The 14924-nt window shown below is 33.7% G+C and overlaps 1 protein-coding gene across 1 annotated transcript in view; it reads left to right on the plus strand.

The window, feature by feature from the left end:
* The window catches only part of LOC107688251 (protein argonaute-3-like), a 33551-nt gene that overhangs the window by 7132 nt on the left and 11495 nt on the right, over nt 1-14924 (plus strand). Inside the window, exons 2-9 of the mRNA XM_016485877.1 lie at nt 8416-8587; nt 8665-8785; nt 10237-10445; nt 11597-11735; nt 11865-11991; nt 12067-12154; nt 13491-13638; nt 14641-14760. Of these exons, the coding sequence (XP_016341363.1) occupies nt 8416-8587; nt 8665-8785; nt 10237-10445; nt 11597-11735; nt 11865-11991; nt 12067-12154; nt 13491-13638; nt 14641-14760 (1124 nt within the window). The remainder of the gene's footprint in view (nt 1-8415; nt 8588-8664; nt 8786-10236; nt 10446-11596; nt 11736-11864; nt 11992-12066; nt 12155-13490; nt 13639-14640; nt 14761-14924) is intronic.

Consider the following 14924-nt stretch of genomic DNA (forward strand, 5'->3'; position numbering starts at 1 on the left):
CGCGCGAGCGGAGAGATTCGCGCTCGCGCATTGTATTAATGTGCTTTCGCGCTACAATAATGCGCTCTCGACATTTGTCATTAAAATAACGCTATGATAATGTCAAACCGCACATCGTAAAACAACAATTACGAAATGTGTAGATTCGGTGGCGAACGCTGTTACCTGCAAACTCCGTCCCACAGGCTTTACAGTGAACGCAGTGCATAGAACCATTTTCATAGCGGAGCCACTAGAAGTCTTTCAACCACTCTCTCCGAAAACTGTACGCCTTCTATTCGGCTGGTGGATCAACATTCACCACATGATCGCTATCACCAGCACCATTATTTGTAACTTTAGGTGGTTCACAAAATAAATCTATCCGTGTTTCTTTTTTTATTTTCTCTCTTCTTCAGCCCTTTACATTCCCCGCGGTAGTTAGCTCCCTGTCACCTGACAGCGGAAAGCAGTGACTGGGTGATTGACAGCTAATATTAACCAATCTAAAATCTGCATTAAAGTTAAGAATGTAAAGATGAAGTTTAATTGGTTATGTAGCCTAACGTTTCATAGAACGGCAGACAGGTGACCGTATCAGCACTTAGAAGGCACATACTCTGAACGTTTTTAGAGAAATTAAAACAGGTCGCACGACAACAATTATATGCACTCGCACAAATGCTCCCAAATATATTTTGAGGTCGCACAGATTAAATTTCGGGAGCATATGTGACCAAAATGGTCGCAATTTCGAGCCTTGATTTATTTCTGATTTGTTGTATCTGTTTGTTGCAATCTTAAATGATCTAATTATTTGGCAATGCAGTAAGCATAGCATTTTTTCCAACTGTACTAAAATAATCTTCCATCTTAAAAAGGGATATCAGAATCTGAAGGAACAATAACTGTTTCTAGAACTAGAAGTGGTCAAACAATGAAAGTGTTGAGTGGTGAAAACAATCACATTAATCAACATTTAAGCCTTTTCAGAGCAGATAATGAGAATAATATTTCATATTTTTTAGTTATAGTGCCCAGCCCTACAGCTGTGCAGTTCAGACAGACTGTGCAAAAAACTGGCCTCTGCTTTTCGCTCTTATCTCCATGTCCTAATCTCCAGATGACTGTATCTTTCAAAGGTTACATCTTTACCTTAGCAGGAGCTGTTTGATGGCTGCAACCTGAGTTTGCCAACTGTACACACGCATGGACACACACGCTCCAACTTGCCATGCTGTTCTGTCACTCAGTGCGTCTGAACCCGGTGCCGTGACTGACGCCATTGTGTCGTACCGCCGAGCTCTCGCCCGTTCCCACAACCCAAGCCTCTGTGGATTAGACTCACAACAGCTGTATTGTGTGTGTGTTTGCTGTAGTTTGCTAGAGAGGTAGAGAGCTCAGAATACAGTACTGCATTTATCGCTGGATGTCTGGAAACTGACCAGATTGGCTGGTCAGCAGTTAGTGTAGTTAGTTGTGAATTTCTCCTGGCAATCTTTGCACAGTGTGTGTGTGTGTGTGTGTGTGTGTGTGTGTGTGTGTGTTATCAAAGCAAAACAGTTAAAATTTCTCATGCTTAGGGTTAGTGTTGTTTTAGTATTATTTTAATAGTTTCTTAATGTATATTTCTATTTAGCTTTCATTTCAGTTTTACTTTTAGTAATTTTAGCACTAAAGTTAGTTTAGTTCAGTTAGTTATAGGCAACATTTTAATTTTCATTTGCTTTTTTAAATATATTTTCAGATTTTTATTTTAATTTGAGTTTTACCAATTTTATGTGCTATTGTCATTTTTTTTATTTCAGTGTTCATTTATTTCCATTTCACTTCTATTTTTTAGTAATTTTAGCACTTAAATGATTTCAGGTAGTTGCTCTCCTTTCTTTCTTTCTTTCTTTCTTTCTTTCTTTCTTTCTTTCTTTTTCTTTCTCTCTTTTTCTTTCTTTCTCTCTTTCTTTTTCTTTCTTTCTCTCTTTCTTTTTCTTTCTCTCTTTCTTTCTTTCTTTCTCTCTCTTTCTTTTTCTTTTTCTCTCTTTCTTTTTCTTTTTCTTTTTCTTTCTTTCTCTTTCTTTCTTTCTTTCTTTCTTTCTTTCTTTCTTTCTTGCGTCTTTTAATATTTTAATGTGTTTAAGTTTTAGTATTTATGTGCTTTTGTATTGCATAGCTATTCAACTGTGTAACACTTTATTTTTGCTTAACCTTTTTAGTAATTTTAGTACTTCAAACTTACTTCAGTTTTCAAACTTTTGTTTTTTTTAATATTTTTGGTTTTCATTTTAATTTTAGGTTTAGTAATATAGTTTTGTGACATTTTTAGTAGTTTTAAAAAAAAATTCTATATAGTTTGTAATTTAATTTATATTTAATATATTTATTTAAATTCCCAAAAAGCAATTTTTCGTAGTTTTAGTTTTAGATGTGCATTTGAGGCTTATATAAATAACCAATGTTTTAACACAGTGATCAGCCAATATCAGTCCGATTGCTAATATTTATTTTTAATATGTTGTTAATAATAATGTTCATATTTATTTTTAAATGAGCCTTTAATAAAAGTTAGAGATTTAGTAGTAGCATCATTGAATATTTGTGCAGAAAACACTTGTCAGTTTATTTAGAATTTTTTTGCATTTTACTGATGCTGAATTTTAGCCCTGAGCTCACAGCTGATTGACCTGGTTATTTGTTATAGAGATGACGTGCTTCCAGCGCCGCCGGTTGTTTCTAGCGTAGACGCGGTGTTACTGTAGGAGCTTGCAGCTTTCAGCACAGTGTGAATGAGCTCTTGCATTAATGATTCAGAGGAACCGCCTGCACCAGAGCAGCTCAGCTGAATGATGAATTGCTCTTAATCACACTCACCTTTTAGGGATATTAATATTTTTTTCATTTATTTCTTGGTTTATCGTTGTCCTCTTAAAATTACAGGCTGCATCTGATGCCATAATGACTGTCTCCATGGTCACCACGTGTTCGCTTCTTGCCCGCTTTAGTCCCTGTTTATGGGTCACCTGAGGACAGCGATATTTTTGGCAGCAGTAAGGAGCAGAGATTGGAGCAATCTAATCTAGGCAGCTTTCTCCACTCTTATTATGATGTTATGGGCTTTTTATATTTTTATATCAGGTGTTTTTGTCTTATTTGTAGGCATACAAATAAATCATCAAACGTTTTGGGTTCGTAGCATGCCAAAAGCAGACTGTCTCTGCCCAAATTTTACAGGCATTTTGATGACAGGATGTGGAAATTACAGAGCATTTTCCGACGAACTGATGTTTTCAGAACATAGTGACCTCTAACCGTGACTAGTGATATGTAGGCACATACGTAGGTTAGGCTGATATTGTGTTATTGGAGATTTGAATATGGCATCAAGTGTTCAGTTTAACATTCAGAATTGTAAATAAATATAAATGTAACTTTAAAAAGCTTAAACATTTTGTGCATTTTAAAGTTAAATGCATAAATCTGGTGCACGTCAACCCCTTTTCAGTGACCAAGCCAAACAATTGGAATACAATAATAAAGAAAGAAAGAAAATAATATATTCAAATTGTTGGTCTAATTATTAACAAATTGATGATGATGATGATGATGATGGTGATTGTTATTGTTAATTTTAAGTCAGTGTAGTGTGAACTAATAATATTAAACCATTGCTAGAATTAATGTAATATTAATATTAAAATTAATTGATATAATTATGAAATATTCATTTATTTTTACAGTGCAAGTGTATTGTATTATTATTATTGTTGTTATTGTTAACATTAAGAAATAAATATATTACTACTATAATGCCCTTGCACTGTAAAATTAAAATATATATATATTCCATCAATTATATATATTATTTTCTATAGTGTAAATATTATATTAATAATTAATCTTTGTAAATAAATGTTAATAAATACAAATATATATATTTTTTTTCAAGTTTTGTACATTTTAAAGTTGAATGCATCAATAATAATAATAATAAAAAAAAAAAATATATATTTATATATTATTTGGCTTCCTAAAAATCTTTGTGAATGTAATGTGGTCTGATTATATTATTATATTACAATTATTATAATTAATACAAAAAATTAATTCATAAAATTATGAAATATTCATTTATTTTACAGTGCATGTGTATTTTATTGTTATTTTATTATTATTATTGTTAACATGAAGAAAAATATATTGCTACTGTAATATCCTTGCACTGTAAAATTAAAAATTGTATAATTATAAATTATTTTCTAATAGAAATATTATATTAAATATTGATCTTTTGTTATTATTAGAAGTGTAATATATTTTAGATTCATTATCAAGTTAATAGTTCATAAGAAACATTTATTGAGTCGGTTCTACTCATACTAGACTGGTGTGTTTTTGGTATCAGAATACTGGTGTGTTTGACGTCCAGTGTGCACAAAAGCTTATATGAGTGACGATTTCTTACGACAGGCCTGTTCTGATCTCTGCACATTTCATTCTTGCTTTCTCTCCCTCCTTTATCTGCATGGCCTTGGCGCTTGGCTACGTTTCCCTCTCAACAGAGATGACGCTGTAGTGAGCGAGCGCGTGCTGCACGTTTTCTCGCAAGTGGGCGGCAGTGGGAAGGTAAGCTCTGCCCTGAGACCAGAGTCAAGGAAGTGTGGCGTAATGACTCATTTGTAGAGTGCAGTGTGTGGCTGCATGTGCGGAGGATGAAAAGCGGCGTCCTCTGGCCTCGCTGCCTCCTCTTCCACCCCCTCTGAACGCGGCTCACAAATTTCCCAAGATCCCCGTCACTCCCTCAAGCCTGGGTCTGAATCCAAATGTGTCCGGCACAACGTCTGCGTTCGGCGTAAAATCCAAGCGTTATCGGTCTGCGCGAGGCAGGGAGATTTCCATGACAAAGACTCAGTCGTCTGGGGTTTCAGACCCCCCTGTTCGTCTGGCTGCGTGTGAAAGGCTGGGGTCTCTCAGACTGGCCTGTGTCTGCTGTAAGAGGCCCACCAGGTAAAAAGGGATTCAACTTCCTTACAGAGCAGCCATGCAACAGCGAGCGCTCACATTTGCAGCTGACTTGCTTCTGGAAGTATTTTTCCTATTCGTTTTTTATGGGCACTTGAACCAACCAGGTCTGAGACTAATCACTTTTGATTCGAAGCTAAAAAGGTACATGCTCATGTACTTTGTCTTTTATAAATCAAAGCATTTTCAGTTATTTACATTTCAGTATTTAGCAATATCCAAAGCAACTTACAAAAAAGGAACAAAGCAATTTATCAAAGAACCAACAATAATTGTAATACACAATTCCAGGTTTATTAGACAATTATGAAATTGAATCATAAGAGAAGGTGCAATATAAACCTTCACTATATGATTTTATTGATTGCAAGTGTTACATATACAGTGTCTTTGTATATTTGAAACTTTTGACTTTTTAAAGCAAATGTTTTTGGAATACATCAGTTTCACCAAATGTTTATTTATTTATTTAGCTAGTTATTGATATTTGTGTTGGGTGTATTGAACTCTGGGATAAGATTTAAAACAAAAATTGAAATAAGTCTCTTCTGTTCACCAAGAAAAAAAAAATACAATAAAAATAGTAATATTGTGAAATATTATTACAATTTAAAATAATTTTGTATTTTAATATATATATATATATATATTTTTATATAATTGATTCTGCTTGTAATTTATGATTATTTGTAATTTTATTTAATTTATGTTCCTTGAGAAACCGTTTCAGAAGAAACATTTCTTATTATTATCAATGTTAAAGCAGTTGTAACCTGTAGTTCTAGATTTTTATTATTGTTTTAAAATATATTTAATTTGCTTTTTAATGTTTTTATTCTTATTCTTTATTCTTTTTTATATTTGAAGTCACTTTTTTTTTTTTAGAATCACTGCTTCATATTTTTGTGGAAACCATGATACCTTTTTCAGGATTCTTAATAAAAAGAGCAAAAGAACAGCATTTATTTGAAATTAAATATTTTTTAACGTTATAAATGTATTTACTGTCACTTTTGATCAATTGAATGTGTCCTTGCTTAATAAACATTCATTTCTTTAAAAAAGCAGTTCTGTATAATATATATTTAGTTTTGATGAAAATAAAAATGACAGATCACATAAAGCAAGATGAATAATGATTATTCATTCAGGTTCTCTGAATGATTCTTGTTTTTCTAGCTTTTTTTTAACCGTGACTCTGCTCTCTTCGGCAGCGGTTATGAGTCAAATGGGATGAATCACTCTCAGCCTGACATTGGTTTAGCTCAGACAGATCTCTGGCCGTTTTCTGGGTAATGCTGGACTGAACCTTCAGTACACTTCTGCCATCTCGTTACGAGAATCTTGTTAGACGGTGCTGCAGAAGCCAGACAGCTTGTGTTTTGGGTTGTCATCTTAAAGGCGAACCGTGTCGTTTCTGCTAGTATCAAATTCAATTGCAAGATTAATGATGGTTTACCAAAAACTGCCATTGTTTGGACAAAAAGGTGGTTCTGCTCCAAACTTACACCAGTGGTTGAACCAGAACTTGTTGGACCGTTTAAGCAAACACATTGTAAATAGATGCTTATTATAACTTTGAATTTTGAGTTTTTTTTTATTGCTGTTTTTTTATTCCCTCTTACTCTTTTTAAGTTTTTATTGCTTACTTTTTATTGTTGTTTTTATTTTGTACCCTTTATTACTCTCATTATTATTTTTTTATCTTTTTCATTTCATAATATTCTGTGTATATAAAACAAAGTTTTCTTTTGAAGTTTTAGATATATTTTTTTCAATTGTAAATGTTTATATTAATTTATATATGAATTATTTTTCTCAGTTAATGAAAATATTTTCTATCCATCTATATATCTATCTAATACGAATCGTCATTATTCTCTTGCTTTACAATATATTATGTTTGTGTTCTGGAATTTTGAGAATATAGTTGGAAATGCATTCTAACTAAAGGAATAGGCCTAGTTCACCCAGAAATGAAAATTTACTCACCCTTAGGCCATCCAAAATGTAGATGAGTTTCTTTCTTCATCTGAACAGATTTGGAGAAATTTAGCATTACATCATAAAGCAATATTATGGGTTATGGACTATATTTTGGCCAGAAGTGATGGTTTAAAATTACATCTTGATGGATTTGTTTCTTACAAACATGCAGCTTTTGGCTTCTCAAGATGTTAACTGATGGACTGGAGTGGTGTGGATTACTTCTGGATTATTGTGATGTTTTTAATCAGCTGTTTGGACTCTCATTCTGACGGCATCCATTCACTGCAGAGCATCCATTGGTGAGCAAGTGATGCAGTGCTACATTTAATAACATGACAGATGATATATGCATATTCATGTCATGCATATTCATTAGTCTGTTTGTATCAAGGTATTGATTTAGTATTGAGGTACCAGTTGCATACATCCCTTTTAATGACTCTAAATGAATGATGAAATCCCAGGCCAATCTAGCCTCAGCCCATTACTGAATGTGAGAGATGAAACATGTCCACAAAAGCAGAAGCATGTGTGGCCAGATGTAACTGAGTGGGCCATGAGGTTCACTTTAATACAACTCTTGTACATGGACTGAAATGACTCATGGGTAAGAAATCCCATTTCTGAGGGTGGCAACATTTGATTCATTGAACATCACCATCACTTCTGTTTATTGTGTTTTCTTTCCCCGGTCCTCCTCCACAAAGTTGCTGAACTCTGATGTTTTTCTTCTCACAAGGCCCACGAGTGGAAGTTGCCTGCGATGAATCTGCTAGTGTGTCCTGGGTGTCTCACAGTCAGGGAATCATTAACTGCAATCACTGTCAAACTCAGTCATGAAGTTGGTATTAAATTTTCAGCATCTCTCTGTAGGCACCAGCCGTCTGTTCAGAGCTATGGCTTCGTCTTTGCCACATGCACACAGCCTCTTCAGACATCGTCTCTTTACCGTTTTCTGCTGAATCTCAGAACTGGCCAACTGGCACTGACTTGAGAACTGACTCAAATTGAATGAATGTAATTTGAGAATTCAGAATTTTTTTTTGTTGTTGCAATTTTATGCCAGTTTTGAAAATATATTGTGATATTTGAAAATGGTTATATATTTTTTATTTATATAAATTGTTTATATTAATTTAAAATAATAATTGTATTTGTTATAAAATACGTTTAAAATACAATACAAAATACATATTTTTATTTAAATATGTTACAAGTACAATTATTTTAATATTTAAATATCTAATATAAAAATAGCATTAGTCAATTCACACACATTGATATTTATAAATAAAAGGCAGGTTGAAGTAGCAATGCATCAAAAAAACCATCTAGTTTCATTTTGCGCTGTTGTTGTTTTGAACCTCGCCAGTGATGTTACTGTTTGGTGCAAATGCAAGAGTATGTAACATTTTGTTGCTCTGTCCCTCTCAGGAGACGTTGGGGCCCAGGCCCTGTTCTCCGTGCCACGGAGGCCCGGCTATGGCACCGTGGGGAAACCCATCAAGCTGCTGGCCAACTGCTTCCAGGTGGAGATCCCCAAGATGGACGTCTACCTGTATGAGGTGGACATCAAGCCTGAGAAGTGTCCACGCCGCGTGAACAGGTAAGCTGTGTGGGAGAATCGCTCAAAGCTGGTGACCGACTCCTTTATACTCCTCCTGATGAGCGCTGTCTCTGCAGGGAGGTTGTGGACTCCATGGTGCAGCACTTTAAAGTCACCATCTTTGGGGATCGAAGGCCAGTTTATGATGGGAAGAAAAGCCTCTACACCGCCAACCCACTGCCTGTGGCGCCTGCGGGGGTAAGCGAACTAAAACATAGAGACGCCCACCTAGGATACATTTTAGGTGCACAAATTGTTATCCAGTGACACATTCTGTAGAAAGTTTGCACAATAAAACATCATGATATTCACAAAGTTCCTCAGTTGCATCTTGTCACTAAAATTGCATATATATATTAAGAATATTTTGAAATTATTGATATTTCCTGTTGATGTAACCGTTACGGGGTTGTTTTAGTATCATTGATATACAGTTATAGTTTTTTTTTATATTTTGAATTAGATTTTGTGTTTATTTTCGGTTTTCATCTTAATTTAAAAAATGTTTTTTTAATATGTCTGTATTGTTTTTATTAAGTTTTTAGTTTATTTAGTTTGAGTTATTTTAGTACTTCAAGTTTATATATATATATATACAGTGGGTACGGAAAGTATTCAGACCCCCTTAAATTTTTCACTCTTTGTTATATTGCAGCCATTTGCTAAAATCATTTAAGTAAATTTTTTTTCCTCATTAATGTACACACAGCACCCCATATTGACAGAAAAACACAGAATCGTTGACATTTTTGCAGATTTATTAAAAAAGAAAAACTGAAATATCACATGGTCCTAAGTATTCAGACCATGTGTATATATATATATACACACACACACACACACGTATGTATATGTACTTTTTTTGTTGAAATTATTGAAATTTGTAGTTTCCTTAGATGAGATTTAGCATTACTAATATACTGCTATTGTGTTTTTTTTTTTTTAATTTACATTTTTTTTTACACTTTGGATTAGATTTTGCTTTTATATTATGGTTTCCATTTTAATTTTAATGTTTTGGTCATTTTGTTGTGTTTTGTTGTCACTTATTACTTTTTATCACTTTTTTAATGTCTGTAGTTTTGATTAAGTTTTAGTTTATTTTTTAGTTATGTTAGATATTGAACTAAAGTTAAACTAAGTTAAACTAAATGAAAATGAGAAATTTCTTGCTGTTGATTTTTTGTCAGTTAATTTTAATTTCAATTAAAAACTTTTTTTTTATATACTTTTAGTTTTAGTTAATGATAACACCGCCTTGCTGAATATTTGCTGAATGAAGTCCAATACTTTTATTTTGTTCTAATTTTGTGATGCTTATTCCAAAAATAGTGTCTGTTTTGCTTTCTCCCAAAATATGGTGCATTTCATTGTATTTTTGCTTTCAACTACCATTTGTGAAGTGTAGAAGTCTTGTGAATGATTCTGAAGACATTATTCTTTGTCAAATCTTGATTTTCACCTTTTTTTTTCCACTCCTTTGCTGAAACTTTTGATTTGACTGCTTTGTTATTTTAAAAAGTATATTAAAACTGACACATGTATATAATATATAATTGAACTCGGCATCATCAAATTAGGTAATATCAGGCCTGTTTTTCAAATGAGCATGGTGTATTGTTGCTCTACTCCTTGTTGTGTGTCCACAGGTGGATCTGGACGTTACGCTGCCAGGGGAGGGGGGTAAAGACCGACCCTTTAAAGTCAGTATTAAATTTGTGTCGCTGGTGAGCTGGCACCTGTTGCACGAGGTACTAACCGGTCGCAGTACATCAGAGCCGCTGGAGCTGGACAAGCCAATCAGCACCAACCCAGTTCACGCTGTGGACGTGGTGCTACGCCATCTACCCTCCATGAAGTGAGTCTCAGATAACATCAGCTGGTGACCCTGACTCTCCTGCATTTATAGCTCAGATAATATATTTTTATAGTTATACAGAGCCCCCTAACTTGTGTTTGCTGATTTTTATTGTATTTGTTATACTTGTATTTTTTTTTTATTGTTTTTGCCATGAAAATAGCCTAAGATGCTGACATGGCATTAAATAAAAATATACTACTACTATACAGGGACCCCAGAAATATTTAAACACATATTTTAGAGCATTACTTATCAAAATATGCATGCAAGTGGCTTGTTGAAACAAATGATGCTTAAAGTCGGCATGAAGTGAAGGAAAGTTCAGTATGATTTATTTTTAATTTTTTTTATGAGATTAGCCTAATAGTTATTTTCAGCATTAAATTGGTCAGTACTGACATTCATAATGTCACAAAAGATTATACTTCAGATAAATGCTGTTCTTTTGAACTTTCTATTCATCAGAGAATCCTGACAAATGAAATGTATCACAGTTTCCACAAAAATATGAACTGTTTTCAACATTAGCAATCAGAAATGTCTCTTTAGCAGCACATCAGCTTATTAGAATGATTTCTGAAGATCATGTGACACTGAAGACTGGAGTAATGATGCTGAAAATTCAGCTTTGCATCAATAAATAAATTACAATTTACTATATATTCACATAGAAACAGTTCATTCAAATAAATGCAGCCTTGGGCAGCATAATAGCTTTCTTTTGAAGTAGTGTATTTCTGATTAAAACAGCTTCACTACAACAAAAACCTGCGTACTTCATAGACGTCAAGTGAACATATCACAAGAAGAGCAAGTTTTGACCTTTTGATTAAAGATTACAAAGCAATATATATATAAAATATATAAATAAATGCACCAGTAATCCTTTCATAGTAACATAAATTAAGAAAATAAGTGTTTTTCTTTTCTTGTAGATTTAGTTTTCATGTTTTTTTTTTTGTTTTTTTTCCAGTAATTTTTTATTATTCAGTTTTGATTTTATGCCAGCTGTTGAGTTTTCTTAGACATAGCTTTTCAGCTGGTGGTTTTAGTGGATGCTTGACGTCAGTTCCCCTCCAGTATCACTGAATCCCTAATAAAATACAGCATTTTAAACCTCATTTTGCTGTCTGTGTTGTTTCTCGCAGGTACACACCCGTGGGCCGCTCGTTCTTCTCTGCCCCGGAGGGCTACGACCATCCTCTGGGTGGAGGCAGAGAGGTGTGGTTCGGCTTCCACCAGTCTGTTCGGCCGGCCATGTGGAAGATGATGCTCAACATTGACGGTGTGCACTGTTTGAGTTTAGCATGTGTGTTAGCACAGAGTGTGGGAACCGCTCGCACTGTTGCTGGGGTGATGAAGGACTGAAAGGTGGCGGGTGGGGGTTTGTTTGATTGAAGGGGGGCGTTAAATAAGTCTCTCTTTCTCTCTGACCAAGTTCAACAGCAGTTCATGTGTGAGGTACTGGACATCCACAACATCGACGAGCAGCCTAGGCCCCTCACAGACTCCCACCGAGTCAAATTCACCAAAGAAATCAAAGGTACGTGTGCTTGTGTGCTCGTCTGTGTTTAGGCGCGTGTGTTTGTCCCGTTCTCATCGGCTGGTTTGTGTGCAGGTCTGAAGGTGGAGGTGACACACTGCGGAACCATGCGGAGGAAGTACCGGGTCTGCAATGTGACCCGCCGGCCCGCCAGCCACCAAACGTGAGTCAAACCGTCAGAGGAAGTCAAGCGTATTGATTGCAGAGGGCAAAGTCACATTGCTTGAATATGATTTTTGGCTTGATTTAAAGGTGCTCTCAGCAATTTGTTTTCAGATTAAAAAGTTTTATACCTAAAATCAAATGTTTTAGATATTGTACTCTTGTGAGACAATGTTAGTCATATGTGACCCTGGAGCACAAAAGCAGTCTTAAGTCACACGGGTATATTTGTAGCAATAGCCAAAAATACAGTTAAAATTGACCTTTATGACTGGTTTTGTGGTCCAGGGTCACATATTATTGGCCTAATAAAAGCCATTTTATTTTACATGGAGCATTTTGCTCCTCACATGATCACCCTAGTATCATAAATAAATGTTTTATGAATATGTGTTTCTGCAATGGCTTTAACCTGAAACTTTTGTGTTTGGGTTAATAATTAAAGTGCACCAATAAAACAATGTTCTGAATAGTATACTATATACTTTCTGAATGGTATATTCAGAATACTATGTATGTATGCATTTATTTATTTCATATTTTATATCCGTTCGTTCATTAATTAGTTCGTTCATTCTAACATCCTGTGTGTTTCTTCATTTCAGAGTTTTAAAAGTCTCATAATCTGAATTCTGGCCAATCAGCCACAGTTTTTACTAGTTAATAAAACTGCAAAAGTTGAAGTCTTAACATACGAAACGTTTTATTGATTTAAAATGTTTGTGTGTTTTAAAATTAATTCATTTTGGGACTAATAGACTATGCTTTTTTTAGTGTTATTTATATACTGTTATACATTATAGTTTAGAATCTATAATATTATATATAGTATTTATATGTATTTTGAATTAGCTTATTTTTTTTTAATTACAGTTTTCATTTTCATTTTAGTTTTAGTCATTTTTTTAGTAAGTAGTAAAAATATGATCTGAATAGTATACTAACTACTTTCTGAATGGTATATTCAGAATGCTATTTATTTATTTGAATAAATAAAAATGAAATCTGTTTTATTAAATAATTTTTACTGTTCTTATTTAAAATATAGCTGCTTAGTACTGTAGTACAATAATTGTATCATAATAACTATAAAAAATGTAGTATGTGAAACAATGCATTATGTACTGTAGCTGTAGTATGTTGCATTGTCACATGACCTCGTTGTGTTGCATGCAGGATATTTGCATACTTTAGCCAGTATGCATAGTACATGCTGCAGAAATAGTAAGAGTAGTGTGCTAGTATGCATTCCAAACAGAAGGAAGCAGTTTAGCGCTCCTCTTTGATGCCCTCTAGTGGTGGTTTGTAGTTCAGTCATGTTTCTTGATTCCTTCCAGGTTCCCTTTGCAGTTGGAGAACGGCCAAACTGTAGAGCGAACAGTAGCTCAGTATTTCAGAGAGAAGTACAGCCTGCAGCTCAAATACCCCCACCTGCCCTGCCTACAGGTGGGCCAGGAGCAGAAACACACCTACCTGCCCCTGGAGGTCAGTCCTGCCATCCACACATCCTCTCGTTGTGACCAGCCTTATTTTAGTGTCTTTGATATACCTTTATAGTTTTTGTTAATATTTTGAATTATCAAAATGAGAAGTGTTACCTTTGCAACTAGCTGAAATAAAATAAAAATTTTGCTCTATTTTGGTTAATGTTTATTTTATTTCAAGTAATTGTTATTGTTTTTATTAATGTTTTGAATTAGATTTTATTTTTTTATTTACCGTTTTCATTTTAATTTTAGTTAGTGGTTTAGTCATTATTTGTGTGTATTTCTGTTTGCCATTTTTATAGGTTTATTTATTTATTTTTAAATTAGTTTTAGTTTATTTACTTTTAGTTCTTTTAGTATTTAAAGTTATGGTAAATGGAAATAAGAAGTGTTGCCTTGGCAACTAGCTGAATTAAAATGGGGAAAAAAGCTAGTTTTATTACAAGTAATTTTTTATGGTTTAAGTGAACAACTTTTGTAATTTTTGTTAATGTTTTGAATTAGATTTTATCTTTATATTTTCAGTTTTTAATTGATTTTTACTTAAGGTTTTAGTAGTGTTGTTTGTTTTTGTCATTTGTATTTTTTTATTAGTTTGAGTTATTTTAGTACTTTGAGTTAAACTAAATGAAAATGAGAATGTTGCCTTGCAACTAGCTGAAATAAAATAATAAAACGAATAAAACAAAATAAAACGTTTATTTAATTTCAAGTAATATTTTTAAGGCCTTTTAGTTAATATTAATAGATTTTGTTAATGTGTTGAATTAGATTTTGTCTATTTTCAGTTTTTAGTTTTAGTAGAAGTTTTAGTAATTTTGTTGTATGTATTTCTATTTGTCATTTTTATTATTATTTTTAATTAGCTTTAGATTATTTAGTTTTTGTTATTTTATTATAAATTGTTGTTTTATAAATGTTGCCTTGGCACTAGCTGAAATAAGTTTTTATTTTATTTTATTTTTTTAAAACCCTAATTTACTTGCTGCTGTTTTTGTAGGTGTGTAATATTGTAGCAGGGCAGCGGTGCATCAAGAAACTGACAGATAATCAAACGTCCACCATGATCAAAGCCACAGCGCGATCAGCACCAGACAGACAGGAGGAGATCAGCAGACTGGTGAGTGGCATTCATAGTCATACGCACGTAATTCAGTTGCATAATAATTCATATCCACACCATCTATGTGTTTAAACCTCTCCTCTCATGTTCCTGCTGTCCATCTGAATGAGTTGAGGTTGCTCTCTGTGTTAATGGAGGTCAGCCATGACTTTATTGTGAGC

The sequence above is a fragment of the Sinocyclocheilus anshuiensis genome, unplaced genomic scaffold, assembly GCF_001515605.1.
Source record: "Sinocyclocheilus anshuiensis isolate Anshui unplaced genomic scaffold, SAMN03320099.WGS_v1.1 scaffold1162, whole genome shotgun sequence".
NCBI classification, from domain to species: domain Eukaryota; kingdom Metazoa; phylum Chordata; class Actinopteri; order Cypriniformes; family Cyprinidae; genus Sinocyclocheilus; species Sinocyclocheilus anshuiensis.